This window comes from Etheostoma cragini, chromosome 21, assembly GCF_013103735.1.
Source record: "Etheostoma cragini isolate CJK2018 chromosome 21, CSU_Ecrag_1.0, whole genome shotgun sequence".
Classification (NCBI taxonomy): domain Eukaryota; kingdom Metazoa; phylum Chordata; class Actinopteri; order Perciformes; family Percidae; genus Etheostoma; species Etheostoma cragini.
Genome location: NC_048427.1, coordinates 21728544 through 21744160, shown reverse-complemented (window position 1 = coordinate 21744160; position 15617 = coordinate 21728544). Strand labels below are relative to the sequence as shown.

General features: G+C 46.1%; 1 protein-coding gene across 1 annotated transcript in view; it reads left to right on the top strand.

The window, feature by feature from the left end:
• The first annotated feature begins 9714 nt into the window (after positions 1–9714).
• LOC117937069 (dynein heavy chain 9, axonemal-like) overlaps positions 9715–15617 on the top strand; it is a 114749-nt gene continuing 108846 nt past the window's right edge. Inside the window, exons 1-8 of the mRNA XM_034860727.1 lie at positions 9715–10238; positions 11739–11935; positions 12109–12267; positions 12625–12755; positions 13345–13556; positions 14432–14665; positions 14850–15017; positions 15353–15469. Of these exons, the coding sequence (XP_034716618.1) occupies positions 9843–10238; positions 11739–11935; positions 12109–12267; positions 12625–12755; positions 13345–13556; positions 14432–14665; positions 14850–15017; positions 15353–15469 (1614 nt within the window). The 5' untranslated portion in view covers positions 9715–9842. The remainder of the gene's footprint in view (positions 10239–11738; positions 11936–12108; positions 12268–12624; positions 12756–13344; positions 13557–14431; positions 14666–14849; positions 15018–15352; positions 15470–15617) is intronic.

Genomic DNA, 15617 nt, shown 5'->3' with positions numbered 1-15617 from the left:
CTTTAACAGTGTGGATTTGGACCCCTGCTGTTTCTCCTTACACTGACTGAACCCCACTGCCTTCCTCTAACTTTCCCCGAACTCAATAACTAAACACAGATGGCTGAATCTCTCCACAGCGTGGTATTAACATATTTAGCAAATCTTTCTATATGATACATAAAAAATGTAGGCGACATTACCAGAATGATCAGTCCCATGGCTGCACTGACTTTGTGTCCTGAATGCTCATTACGGTGTTCACGACTAAAACTACTTCTGAGCGTACACATGTTCCACCAAAACAGCTTCCTTCCTGAGACTATTTAGCAGCGGCACCGTGGCTCCGCCCGGAGCTTAGCCCCGCTCATGATGATTCTGATTGGTTAAATAAACACCAATAAATCAGAGCATGTTTTGTGGAGTAAGGTCTTTAATGCATTTTATTTTTTATTATCAATCAATCAATCAATCAATCAAGCAGGGAATTTGTATTTGTCACATGTATTCATGGAGATGTAATGCCGGTGGAATGTGTGCATTAAAAAGACTTAAAAAAGTTAAAAAGCATGAAGTGTGACTTTGTGCGCGTGTCAGGAATATTTCTGTGTGATGTGCACATTTCAAGCTGTTTCATTTCAGGAGAGTAAAATATTTAATTTTAGAGCAACAGCCAACACATCGTTCACACGTTCCATACATGACATGAATATTTCAGGAAGTAACGTGAATAATGAGACTTGAAAATGGATTTCATCCCGCTTCATGACTTGAGTCACACATGAAGGAGGTCCAGTACTTACATCAGGCATGACTTTCCAAATAAGCATGCTCCTATTTCCCATGAACCGGGTTCGGGGGCCTGAACAGCTCAAACACAGTGCTGTGAAAGGATTCCTACGGGGTTATCTACAGCAACACTGGCAGCCAAAGGATTACTCATTTCAATGTCCCCGTTAGTTTGACAAAGTTGTAGAAAAGGATCCCATTACCATCAAATGAAGCCTTGTTTTTGCTACAGCGATGCAAGGGTACAACATGTTATGAACTCATGCTATCAGACATTTAGAGCCCATTTCCCATAGAAATTTAGAAAATATGGTAGTGAGTGATTCCACAAACCCCAGATGTAGAAACTCTTATCTTGATTAAAGATTGTTTTTTGCCTTTAAAGTGCTAACATCAGACAGCGGCGAGCTTTCACCTGCGTGTGTACATCCAGCGGTGTCTTTAAATTATCCCATCAAGTCTGATGCATACGCTTCTTCAGCCAACATAAACATTACACTGTTGCTTTAAATCAGGGAGGACATCTTGGGACAGCCAGCCGGGGTGTGGAGATTACTGGGAAACTAATTTATGCTGCCTTTCTCACTACTTTCAGAGCTGAAGAGAAACACTGCACAGGCCCTGATGTTTCATTTTTCCTATCTTATGTAGTTCAACATATGGTTAACTTAAAGTACAAAACTTTTTTAATCACATAAAGAATACAATTTATAATTCCTTAATGCTAATGGCGCATGGCCTGAGCAGCGTGAACATGGTGTGAGTATATCGGGCTGCTCTGAGTGTAACAAGGATCAGCATTCAGGGCTGGGAGCTGTCAATCAAGAAGAACACATCCTGCAACAGAGACTACATCAATCCCTCTGAAGCAGCTCAATCACACTCAGTACCTAGTCCGTGTTATCATTTGGCATTTTAGGAGAACAACTGGCTTACTGGCTGGCTAACGTGTTAATAATCAATTAGCTATTTCGGCGTCCAGCAGACACGGAGCACCATTTAGAGTTACACTCAGGGTGCAATATGCTTGGGGGGATGTGTGGGCTCTCCCCCTTTCTGGTCTACATATCCCTGCCTCTGCTCAATTATTTATACCCCCAGTGGGGAGAAAGTGATCAATGCAATTAGTAGACCTTATATTATATACCAAAAATAGCAGTATTTTATTCTAAGTAAAGCGTTGTAACGTAACAGTCTATGGTGCTCAAGAAGATAACATCTGAACAGCAGTTGCTGGTTGTATTTAGTCTCTACAGGGCTCCAGGACACCAGCTACCAGCAGCAGTTGCTGGTTGTATTTAGTCTCTACAGGGCTACAGGACACCGGCTACCAGCAGCAGTCGCTGGTTGTCTTTAGTCTCTACAGGGCTACAGGACACCAGCTACCAGCAGCAGTTGTTTGGCTGCCAAAAGATGACTGTGCCTGAGCCGCCTACAGGCACCGCCAGATGATGGTGCTTTCAGGGGTCGTGGTGGTAGAATTTAGACCGAAACAGGAAGAATCAGGTAGCCTGGCTGTCTGAGCTATCATTTTCACACAGAAACACCATTCTGTCTTTGATTGAAAACATTATTGACTTTGTATTTTTATGGAGGCGGTTCCCATCCAGCATTAGGGTTAGACAAAACATTAGAAACACTTGACAAGCTTTTTGGTGGCCATGTGCAGACATGACTCTGATCTGTAGTGTGATGAAATAAGACATCTGTCATGCACTCTGGGTGCCTTTATTTCCAGCCGTGCACACACACATGCAGACAGTCTCCACCTTTAGGACGAGCACGCGCCGTCCAGCAGGTTCTTCGTAAGTGGAGAGCGCTGAAGGATATGATTCATCACTCCCAGTAAACTCTAAACAACCTAATGACACGTGGCAATATAAAATGGAAAATTCAAATAAACAGCAGCGGGCCTGTTTGGAGGCTCTCGTGGTACAATAGCCCAAACACTGGGCATTTGAGTAATCATTACTAGTCATAACTCAGCACCCTGGAGATGTTAAATAAACAGTATACTTCTGTATGGCATATACAACAAGTCCCAAATTTACTTTACCGTATCACAGGAATCTGTGAGGTAAAGGACACTCAGCAGCCGTGCCAGAGACACTATCTTTAATGTCATGTCATGTTGTCTCATCAGCAGCACCGGCGTTCTGTTCGCCGGAGAGAAAAGCCTCCTACTGTACCTGTTGGAGGCCTCAGGGCTGATTTGTGGCGGTTGGGTGACATAACTAAAGTGTTTGGAAACCTTTATGACTGGACAGCCTGAAGTCTGATTTCTAACACATCTGTAGACGTCCTGTATCACTGCTCTACCTCTGTGAGTGTGATTCAGTTCAACTGGAGAAAACAAGTTGAAAATCATTTGTGCTATCACTCAAGCGCGTGCTTGTTGTCAGCCCAGAAATGATTTATAAAACCATAAGCTTGTCCAGCGATGAGGTCAGCGTCCACATCGGTCAAACCCTGCCTCTAATTGGCTCCTAATTGGGCTTGATTGCACGGCTGAGAGGAAGAGTTCTCCGAATGCAGCCGGCCGAGCCCTGTGCTGGAGTTAGGGAGTTAGCCAGATACTGGTATGAAGCCCAGGTAAGGTGTCACCGCAGGGCTAATCCCAGTCGGCCCAGTTAGGACTCAAATTGAGGCTATTACATTACAAAGAGGAATAATCACTTAATAAATACTGTTCTTTTTTTTTTTAAGATTATTTTTTGGGGCATTTTAGGCCTTTATTTGATAGGACAGTTGAGTATATGAAAGGGGAGAGAGAGGGGGAGTGACATGCAGCAAAGGGCCGCAGGCCGGATTCAAACCCGGGCCGGCTGCGTCGAGGAGTAAACCTCTATACATGGGCACCCGCTCTACCAACTGAGCTATCTGGGTGCCCATACTGTTCTTAAAGGGTTATTAAAAACTAGCTCATGATGTAGAACGGTAGTCTCAAGAACATTGGACTCTTTCTGTCTGTCCTCAGAACATTAACATTAACCCACAGCTTTGTTAAACATGAGCTGTAAATACATGAGATAATAAAATAACCTTTCATTCGTTTCTTTGCAATGCCATTAATCACAGTAGGTTTCCTGCATTGGTTTCTATCTTGAAGAGGAGGCACGTTACAAACCGTGATGGCCGACAATGATTCGGGGAAAGCATCGAGGAAAGTTTGGGGAGCCGTATACATCCTCCAGAGTCAATGTATGAACATTTGTAAGATTGGCCTCCTTTATTTGGTTAATGGTTAACAAAAAGCATATTGTGTGGCATATAGATGACCATGTCAAGTGTCTTTATCCAGAGTCAAGCCAAGGTTCATTGCCCACTCTGAACTGGGTCAGGGTCAGGGTTGATCACTTCATGCTCTTTGTCCAACCTGTCACACCATATCACACATTGAGATCTTTCAACCCTCCTGTTTTCCACAGGTCAAATTTAACACATTTTCAAAAAGGTTTTACATTACAAATTTGGGTTTCTTTCAATCAAACTTTCAACTAAAATATAGCATTACGTGAAGTTTTTTTAGAATGCTCTTCACAAGTAAAAGAAATGAGCAGTTCATTGATTTGGGTTTTATTAATTTTTTATAGCTTTTGAAGAAAACAAATAAAAGAATGTTAAAAGATTGGCAAAAATGACAGTACAAGGATTCAGAAATGGGGGGGGAAAAACAACTCAAATAGAAAAAAGGGAAGAAATTAGGGAATGTGACGAAAACACTTGGAGAAAAGGAACAAAAGTGTCAAAAAATACATCCCAAACCAGTGAGAAGACCAGTTAAAAATGAAGTTTAAGGTGTACATATTTAAAAGAAATCTGTATTAGGGTTGATATATTCTGTTCTTACTTGCTTCCTCTCCATACTGGAGAACAAGCAGTTTTATGTTGTCAAGGTCAAACGGGACCTAAACTTTGAGCCATTTTCAATCCAACAACAGGGTTTCATATGTGCTAAAACGTCTGTAAGTTCTCAATGATATGTGTGAAAAAAGCCTAACATTTATGTAATTGTGCTGGTCCCTTGACGGCCGTTACCAACCCAATATCCTGTTTCAGAGAGAGTAAGCCTCCAGCATGTTGCTGTTGGCCCATCACCAAATCTCAAAGTATGAAAATGACCCATCCAGTCATGGCCTGCAGCTCTTTAAAAGCCATCAGCATTCCTTTTGACAAACGTCCACAGGTCTCAGAGGCCAGACCCAACTGGCAGAGCACCACTGCCATTAACCACAACCCTATCCCAAAGTAACCAGGCTCGTCCCAGTCTTTTGTAAGGCCACATAATTCAACGGCTGCGAGGCCTGGCGATTATAGTACTGCAGAAAACCCAGATAAATAGCAACGGCTTCCTCTCGCCTTCTTATCAGCTTTGTCATACACTGGCGGGCCTGGGCTTTACCCCCGCTTAGCTCAACGTGTCACATCCCTCTGGAGTGTCGGCCGCAGAAATAGCCTGACATGTCGTCTCTGGGTGTGCTTTCCTTCTCTTCTTGTGACACCAGAGGCTACTAGTATGCATTTCTATCATTGTAGTGGCTTACAGATGTGTAAACTCAACGACGGGGGGACCACTTGTGCTTCGAGTGCTGCATAATAGGTTGTCACCAAAGTTCAATGAGGCTTTCAAGAGAAGCAGCTTTGCCTCACAAGTGACAAATAACAGGGAAAAACAGCAAACTTCTGAGTAGTTCTTTCTCTGACTTTACACAGGGAAAAGCTTAGCCCCAGAATGATTAATGCTGCTGCTTTTGACAAATGAATCAAGCTCCATCCAAACCAAGAAGGAAAAGCATCATTCAGGAACATTGGGGATTACTGGCATTCCCGAGAGGCTGAGGTATTCACCAGATGCCTCAAACACACTCATGCACAAACAGCGTCAGGTGTCAGGTGCTGCCTTCAGTCCTGCCAGTGGCAGGTTAGCATCGCTAGGATTGCCAGGCTTGGTGATGTGAAGGGTTTGATCGGAATGACTTGGAACTGGGCTAGGGTAAAAGCGGTCTGTGTGTGTGTATTTAAATTGCAGAGGGACTGATGGAAACCGGATGCAAAATGAATTACATTTTTTGTCTACTTGTGGTCTCTGTGTGGTTTTGGTGTTTTCAAGTGTTGCTTTCTTTGAAATGAAATAGTCCCAGTTAGCTCTGTGGGTTTCCCTGTCATCACTGACAGACCTGGATGGGCTTGGCATTCCACCATCACATGTATGAGGTCATCGTCAGACACAGGCATGGACCTTCTGTTTATCTCACAGGCGTGTGTGTGAAGTTTAGCAAGGCTGTGTGTGTGTGTGTGTGTGTGTGTGTGTGTACATTAATGAAGATAAGTAGTGTATGGGACAGACACTTCAAACCTGATCAAAGTTAAAGAATAGATCTGTAACTTTGCTTTTTATTTGTCATGGTATTGTTTTATTATGATAGCCCAAAAGTACAAAAGTAAATGATCCTTGAACCAAAGCTCCCAGCTGAGGTCATGTTGGGGACTCCACATGAAGACATGCTGTTGTCTTTCCTACCTAAAAGTATCAGATTTGCTCAGTCCAAAGCAGACAACTTGGACATGGGTCATTTCCAAACTTCAGTTGGGCATAGATGAACATCTGCAAAGTCCCAGACGGTTGATATTGTATGAGTAAGTTAATAAGTGACTCACAATGATGTGCATGTTTGCTCCGTTGATGCTTGGTCCTGGTCCAACCTGTGAACTCACTTTAGCTTTATTTTAGACCAATGAGGATGTGTTGATGGATAGGTTAGGACAAATACCAACACTGTTAGTTCTCCTAAACTGAATCCAACTCCGCCTCTCATACTGGTGCTGTCACACATCTGAAAGCAATAAAACAAGGAAGTGAGAGGGACAGGCACATTTGAGATGGTGAATGATGTTATGATATACATTTAAAATACACAGAACACAGCTTTGATACCTCCAGGGACAATTATTCATCATACATGAAATATTTGAATGTTCTACTAACCTGGCCACAGAACGTGTGCCAGGGGACCTGAGGACAAGAAGCCTGAGGACAAGAAGCCTGAGGACAAGTAAGCCTGAGGACAAGAAGCCTGCGTCCGTCTCCTTCACCGTCCCACGGCTCAGAGGAACTTCTTGTCCTTTGCTAACGAAGGAACTTGTACTTTGTACTTTTAACACTTGTTTCCCTAAAGTCCCAACAGAAGATGAGTTAAGCTCAGAAGTGTACTGCCCTCTGCTGGTGAGAGACAGGAAGTACAGCGGCATCCACATCAGGAAACACTTCACACCCAGAACTCTAAATAATGGGCTCGTATATTATATCATGTTTATTATAGTAATACTGCACATTATTTTTATTTCAGGAGTGACACAGCTTTATTCTGTGTTTAGTCCATATTTAACATCACATTTCGACCGTGTCATCCACCCCCCCATGATACAAACGTGTTGGACCAAATCACAGAAACAGCTCCCAGTGACCGTAAAGATGAACCAGCTGAGCATTACGAAGGAAGGCTTTATTAGACAGCATCACTTTGAACGTTCATTCATTTTGTCATTTCAGGCCTTTATTTGATAGCACAGCTTAGACTTAAGGGAGAGAGTCGGGGGGGAATGACATGCAGCAAAGGGTTGCAGGTCGGAATCGAACCTGCAGCCGCTGCAGTGAAGACTTACTCTCTCTACATGGGGCCCATGCTAGCAGGCGCTCTGAGCTTTGACTCCAACCTAAACTCCAACAAGTAGCTCGGTCAAATTAAGGTCTACACATCTCCTGGGAAATGAATATATAACCTTTAAATAAAGAAATAATCAGTGGAACAAATGAATAAGCATTTATTAAAGTAAACCAACTCTGTGTCAAACTACACATAGTTTGTTCTTAAGAGTTCAACAGATTTCCTTCAGTGTCATAAACTCCTGAGGAACTACGGCTCAGTGGGAGAAAAGGACTTTAAGGAACGTCTGGCTGCGATGCTTCTCTTTGGTCTGTCATCTTAATCTTCAAAGACACGGAGAGCAACTGAAGCTCCCAACATTCTGTTCCTGGACATCTGACACACAAACACACACAAACACACACATGCACACAGACACACACACATGCACCTCAACGAGACAGAGGACAAGAACACTTGCAGTCATGTTTCTGATACTTCTTTCTACATTAGTGGACTGAACACACGTTCACAAACATTGTGTTTGGATCACATGATATTTATGAAAACAAATGAAATCCTTGTGTCTGCTGCAGTCAAGTTGTACTGAGGCATTTCATCATCCATCACAGGCCAGTACTGTAGGATACCTCCCAATGCTTTTACTGCAGACCAGAGGCTGTACTGTGAAGATCTGCCTGAACACAGCTCTGGGACCAGTCTGACCGTGCACAGTGGACTGAACACAGCTCTGGGACCGGGCTGGACCACCACAGTGGACTGAACACAGCTCTGGGACCAGGCTGGACCACCACAGTGGACTGAACACAGCTCTGGGACCAGGCTGGACCACCCCAGCTCTGGGACCAGGCTGGACCACCACAGTGGACTGAACACAGCTCTGGGACCGGGCTGGACCACCAGAGTGGACTGAACACAGCTCTGGGACCAGTCTGACCGTGCACAGTGGACTGAACACAGCTCTGGGACCAGGCTGGTCCACCACAGTGGACTGAACACAGCTCTGGGACCAGGCTGGACCACACCAGCTCTGGGACCAGGCTGGACCACCACAGTGGACTGAACACAGCTCTGGGACCGGGCTGGACCACCACAGTGGACTGAACACAGCTCCGGGACCAGGCTGGACCACCACAGTGGACTGAACACAGCTCTGGGACCAGTCTTACCGCGCACAGTGGACTGAACACAGCTCTGGGACCAGTCTTACTGCGCACAGTGGACTGAACACAGCTCTGGGACCAGTCTTATCGTGCACAGTGGACTGAACACAGCCCTGGTACCAGTCTGGACCGTACACAGTGGACTGAACACAGCTCTGGGACCAGGCTGGACCACCACAGTGGACTGAACACAGCTCTGGGACCAGGCTGGATCACCACAGTGGACTGAACACAGCTCTGGGACCAGTCTGGACCGTACAGAGTGGACTGAACACAGCTCTGGGACCAGGCTGGACCACCACAGTGGATTGAACACAGCTCTGGGACCAGGCTGAACCACCACAGTGGACTGAACACAGCTCTGGGACCAGGCTGGACCACCACAGTGGACTGAACACAGGTCTGGGACCAGTCTGGACTGTACACAGTGGTTAAGAACAACCAGGAGCCTTCACATCTGAAACCTGCACTCATGGTAAACGTCTTTCAGTCCAGTAGTGCCACCCTGTGGCCACCTGTGGCAATCACATCTTTAATACATACAAGTTATGGAATAATAGCTTGCTAAATAAGTAAATATTAACAACTAAATGGGCTGCCGGTTTCCTGAGTCTGGAGGAGTGGACGGCAGGGTGGCCCCATGACTTTCTCTGAAGTCTGTCCCTGTCCTGAACATGCAGACAACAGAGTGCACGACTGGGGACTTGGACCAGCATGACCATACATACATGTACACGTGTGTTATGTAGACCTGCTCTATATATAAAAAGTGTCCTGATATAACTTATTTTATGATTTGACAATATAAATACCTGTAGTCAAAACAATTCCCTCTCTCCTCTCCTCTGCTTAACTTAATACAATTACAAATACAGTTTTTTGTAGTTCACTTCCACTTTTTCACTCTTTTCTTCCATCAGTGGGATTTCCTGTGGGCCAATCGAAATATGAGCTATACATGTGTTTAATCAACGCAGTGTCAACATGAATGGACCAACCATTTCTGGTCCTGGAGTTGGAATCTTACCTCTTCCTGAAAGTCTACAATGGTAGTCAGGCAGCGGGGGACAGACGGACAGACGGACAGGCAGGCAGGCAGGCAGGCAGAGGCATGTCCCGGGTCTGCTCCAGGTCGCTCGTGTCCCCTTAGCAACGGCCTGATTAATGCAAACACTGTGTTACCTTGGAGGCCGAGACACAATCAGTGCACTCAGTCAGTGAGCGAGACCGGCCCGGGACAGCAGCCATGGAGGAGTCCCCCGCCGAGGACAGCAGACTGGACTTCATAGCGGACTATGTGCTGAAGACTCTCCGACTCAAACAGGACGCATGGCAGCAGTGCGTGTCCAGCGGGGACAACAGGCAGCTTCTGCAGGACTTCCTGGACCGACCCGACCTCAGGAGCCTGGTGGTGTGGGTGAGCGCGGCCGGGCTGCTGCAGCCCGCAGCCGGCGTCCCCCCGGCCGGCGGCGGGACCCGGGCGGTGTCAGCCCGCGTCCCCCCGGCCGGCGGCGGGACCCGGGCGGTGTACCTGCTGAAGCAGCGCGGGGCAGCGCTGCGGCCGACCCGCATGCAGGACCAGCTGCTGTGCGGGGACATGTCCCCGGCTGCCCTGGACCACTTCTCTGCTCTGGTTCAGGAGGTAAGGGGACTGGTAATGTTTGTTAGTGATGGAGGACCACGTGATATTTTCTGTTCATTGCAGTTTTTCACCACTAATAGACCTTTGCCCTCCACTCCCCCCCCCCCCGTACATTTGCATTGGGTGGTGCATCACTTTCTCATTTGCAAACAGGGGACAGAGGTTCCCAGCTGTAGAGTTCCCTCCTAACCTCGGGGCCTCGGTTTGCTCTACTTCAGGAAGTTTGTTCTAGAAGTATTTTTTACTTGAGGAGGCCTGCAGATAAACACAGGGAGGGAGGCTGGAAATGCTGGGGGGGGGGGGGGGGGGGGGGGGGGGGGGGGGGGGGGTTAGATCTTACCTCCGTGGCTCAAGTGTGGTCAGGTGGTCTCTGTTTGGGGAACTTCTTTAGATGGTTTACAGCTTTAGTGAGTAACTTTTTATAATAATGAAGATCAGTTCCATTCTCTCTCTCTGGGGCTCTCAGGGGGACCATGTTGGCGTCAGGTCACTTCCCCTCCAGAAGCTAGAGTAAAGATAATGACCGTTTGTGAAGAGACACACACACACACACACACACACACACACACACACACACACGCTTTACAGAAGCTAGTGTTTGAGAGAAGCATCCATCCATCCTCTTTCTTTCACCAATGGTAAAATAAAAACGCATAAATGAAATATTACATTATAAAATAGAATATGTCTTCGGCCCATGCTTCATACAGTTTTTTTTTACAATCACTTTGGCACCATTTTCAGAACCTTGACGTGATTTTTCCAAACTCAAGACTCAAAACTCACAACTAATGATCCAAAGGCAGTTTTTTCAATACTCTAACACTTACTTTTCTATTGCTTGGATACAACACACATAAAGCTAAGATGTAGAAGTACAGTAACCACTTCTTTGTTTAGTACTGTCATTACTTTTCTATTTCCTAGCTAATTATTTAACTTTGATTCAAATAAACCTATGTTGTGATTGTACTGTAGTGTATTTCAGATTATGTACAATGACTACACTGTGTTTATAGTATTCTCTCTACTGCAGTGCTTTTACAGGGATGTATTTTCATCTAGTACAACAATGACCTGTTTTTTACTACGATATTTAATGATTATACTAACAATGACACTGTAACATTATTGGTGTGGCTGATCTAAAGTAACGTTTCACTGATATTTCACAATAAATTTTTTTTTTTGAACCAGTGAAGATTTCTTTAAAGATATGAAGGCCGGATGCGATGCTTGAACACTGGACAGCCATGGTTACGGGGGATGACACAGTTTTGTGTCTCGAGTTCAGGAAAAGGACATGAAGGTTCTGAAATTAGTAGCAGTTATTGTAAAAAACTGTAATTTGTACTTTTACTTTAGATACTTAGTCAAAGTAACATTTAGTATCCAAGAGATTTCAGATGTAATATGATGTGAATCTGTTTTCCACCACTGTCTGCCCCTAAGGTTTCCTCCAAAGCAAACATGTCCCACGCTGTCCTTGTTGTCTTGCAGGTTGTGACCCCACTGCTGTCCAACAATAGGAACCACAGTGAATGGCCCCAGGTCGTGTCCCAGGACGTCAGACGCCATGTCCACTCCCTCCAGACCAATGTGTTTGTGGTGACAGGCCAAGTCCAAGGCAAGACCCTGCTGCCTCTGCCTGCAGGCTGCGATCGAGTGGAGCAGGCTGCCCTGGAGGCCGAGCACAGGTACACACACACACACACACACACGCACACACAAGCACACGCACGCATGCGCACACACACACACACACACACACACACACACACACACACACACACACACACATACAAGTGCATGTCAATACATCATTCTTTCCCAAGACTTAAGGGACCTCTTACCTGCTTGAACCTGACAGGGGGGAGATAATGGATAAGAGCATCATTCACTCCTTGGAGTCAGCAGTGATTGAGTGGAGCCATCAGATCCGCACCGTCCTGAGGAAGGACTCCTCTGAGGCTCTGCTGGAGGGCAAAAACCCCACCCCACACACGGAGCTGCTCTTCTGGAAGAACAGGTCAGCACCCCCCTAGGATCTATTGGATATGTGATTGGTCAAAAAAGTCAGCAACAGTAACATATAACGCTGTGATGGAGCTCAGGACTCCACTGTGTAACAAATGCACATATATATGTCTAAAGTCTGATGCTTAGATGTTGTTCCTGTGTGCCCAGATAGCCTCTATAACCTATAATACCACATCGGTCTTTGACAACTGCCGTAAGATTAGTTGGGGCACAGTGAGAGACCGCCTGAGAGCCTAAGAGCGTAGGACTTCACTCTCAAACATAGAAATGGACTTCCCAGTAGCCAGTGCATCACAAACCAGTGGCCTCGTGCAGATGTGACCAAAGCTGTTTGTTCTCCTTAAAGATATGCAGACCTGCAGGGCATCCAGTCCCAGTTACAGTCCTCCAAGGTGAATAAGATGGCGATGCTGTTGGAGGCTGTAGAGAGCAGCTACTCCTCTGCTTTCACGAACATGCAACAGGATGTCCTTGCAGGTAACGATACACCTATACACCTGACAAGATAGAGACATTATTATGATGATGATCTATCATTATTAGCAGGCCTGTAACAAGGTTTATATAATTGTCTAAATGTCTTTGTTTAACCACAATGAATTAGCTAAGGGCTTAAGGCCAATGGCTGGTAGATTTGTTCAGATCTGCCAAATAGTAATTGATTATTGGTCGGACTACATCATTTTATTATCATTCCAGTTGTTAGTTGTTGGCACTTGGCCCTATACACATTCATAGCAACAGATATGACAGCTATTCCAGTTTTTTTATGATCTTAGAGAGGCGTTGTTTACTTCAAAGACTGTGTACCTGTGTTATTACATTATCTGGGGCACATGACAGTTATATAACCTAAAGATGGCTCCTGGGATTCATTCACAACTTTAATTTGTTTATAAAAGTAATACATAATACATCTTTTTAAATTTGACTAAAAGAGACAATTATATTGTTAATTTCAATTATTTCCGAGACAATTTTTTGTGCAACAGAATTTGTAAATGGAAGCGCTGTAACTATTAATATTTTGTGGTGAACTGACTGTGATGTCCTGGTCCCTCCCCAGCCCTGGAGGAGGCGAAGGACATCTGCCGCTACCTGAGGCCGCTGCAGCGTCTGTTTGAGGACATGGAGACCGCGGAGTTCCCTGATGTCCGGGCTCAGATCGGCCCGCTGATGCACACTGTGTGCCTGGTGTGGGCCACCTCCAGATACTATAACACCCCCGCCCGCCTGGTGGTCCTGCTGCAGGAGATCTCCAACCTCCTCATACAGCAGGTCAGCTGCAGGCTCTGCTCTGTGTCCCGCGGCCGTCCAAGAGCCGGCTTTTCTTTGGTGTAGTTATTGGCATGGTGGCTAAGCAGTCATCACTTGGCTGCTGGGTTGGGGCCTGGGTCTGGCCCTGGTTCATGGCTTGGGTCTGGGCCTGGGTCTGGGTCTGTGTCTGTGTCTGGTCTGGTCTAGGTCTTCCCCTGATTCATGGCTTTGGTTTGGGGCTGGGCTTTTTCCCTGATTCATGGTCTGGGTCTGGGCCTGAATCTGGCCTAGGTCTGGGTCTGTAGAGATCAAGGCCAGCTGTTTGCATCCAGGTATCATCAGGTTTCCAGTGTGAACCCAACAGAAGAGGCCTACTGCTCTGGGGACTGCACACCACTGGTGGGGGCTGTGGTCTAAAGTGGATCATTGTCTTTTCAAATCGTTGTGTGACTCAGTGATTCAGGACATGTTACCGTTGCCTTAGTAACTGTCTTTACACACTTTATAGGGGTAATGTTGGCAGATTGAATATGAATAGAATAGATTGTGGGTTTGGAGCTAGCGATCGGCTGAAATGACAGCTGTCGGTGTTTGGTTTGCTAATCAAAAGAGGAAACACTGTATTCCTCTGACTTCCTGTCTTGGAAGGAGATCCATGTAAACAGGTCTTAAATGAGCAACTCCGAGGGTCATACATGCTATCGTACTAGAAGCTGAGACCATGTCCCAGGCAGGATGGTAGCGGTTGATGATGTCTGGAACAGTGGTGTCACTGGGTCGCTGTCTGTACGGCCTAAGGACAATAATGATAAAGCTTTCCTGAAATGGGAATCATTAACTAAACATGTTATCTGTTGCTAAAACAACACCTGAGCTGTGCTGCTGTGTGCCACCAGGCCCAGGTGTATGTCGCCCCAGAAGAGGTTCTGAGAGGAGAGGCTTCTGAGAGTCTCCTGAAGGTGCAGACCTGCCTGGACATCCTGCAGCTCTTCAAGAACACCTACGAGGACCGGAGGGACAATCTGAGCCAGTATCAGTGGAACGGGAGCAGTGTGAGGCCCTGGGACTTCTCTCCCCTGTTGGTCTTCTCTAGACTGGACCGCTTTATTAACAGAGTCAGGACCATTGAGGCGAGTATGGAATAAGGATTCATAATAACTGAGACATGTCTGCAGTTGTTGCTCTGTGGATAGAGATGCCAAAGTCAAACTTACCGAATTCTTTACAGTGAAATTGCACTGTAGCTTTATTGCCCCCCCCCCCCCCCCCCCCCCCCCCCCCCCCCCCCCCCCTTCCATGTTTATTTCTCCACAGGACATCCTGTTGGCAGGTGTGGACCTGCTGAAGCTTGAGAAATTGGAGATTGGAGGTATGCGAGGCCGAGCCCTCAGCCAGCAGGTCCAGCTGCTCCACCGGGAGTTCGTGGACACCTACCGACTGATCCCTGAGAAGCCCTATGACTGCCTGGACCTCGACAACAGGGTACAGAGGATTAGTAGCGCAGGCTGCATCTGGCTTTTCTTCATTTGCCTTCTAAAAAAATGAGGCCAGAGCAACTTTAAAGTACAGCTTATTTTCACAAATACGCTGAATACTTCTCAGTACGTACTCTTGATTTCTCTTATCCTGGTGTGCCTCTGCCCAAATTAAATAAAAAGATTTTCAGTACATCTTGTTGCTTAAGCAAGATGTTCCCAAAGTCTAACAGTAAAAGGACTTTACTTAGTGTGAAAGAGGCAGCCAGTGCTACCGCTGGATGGCTTTGAGTCGGTGAGCGTTAGCTGCGGTGGTTTTTAGCTGAGCTATCTGCCCTGTAGGAGTATGAAGAAGACGTGAAGCAGTTCAAACTGAAGGTGGAGGACACCGACCGAAGACTGGGAGCCATCTTCTGTCAGGCCTTTGAGGACGCCTCTGGACTAGAGCACGCCTTCAAGGTCTGAGAACCTAATCTGTCTCTGCTTCTCTCTGACACACACACACACACACACACACACACGCCTACACACACGCACACACACACGCACACACAAACACACACAAACAACAGGCACGCACACAAACACAGAAACACACACACACACA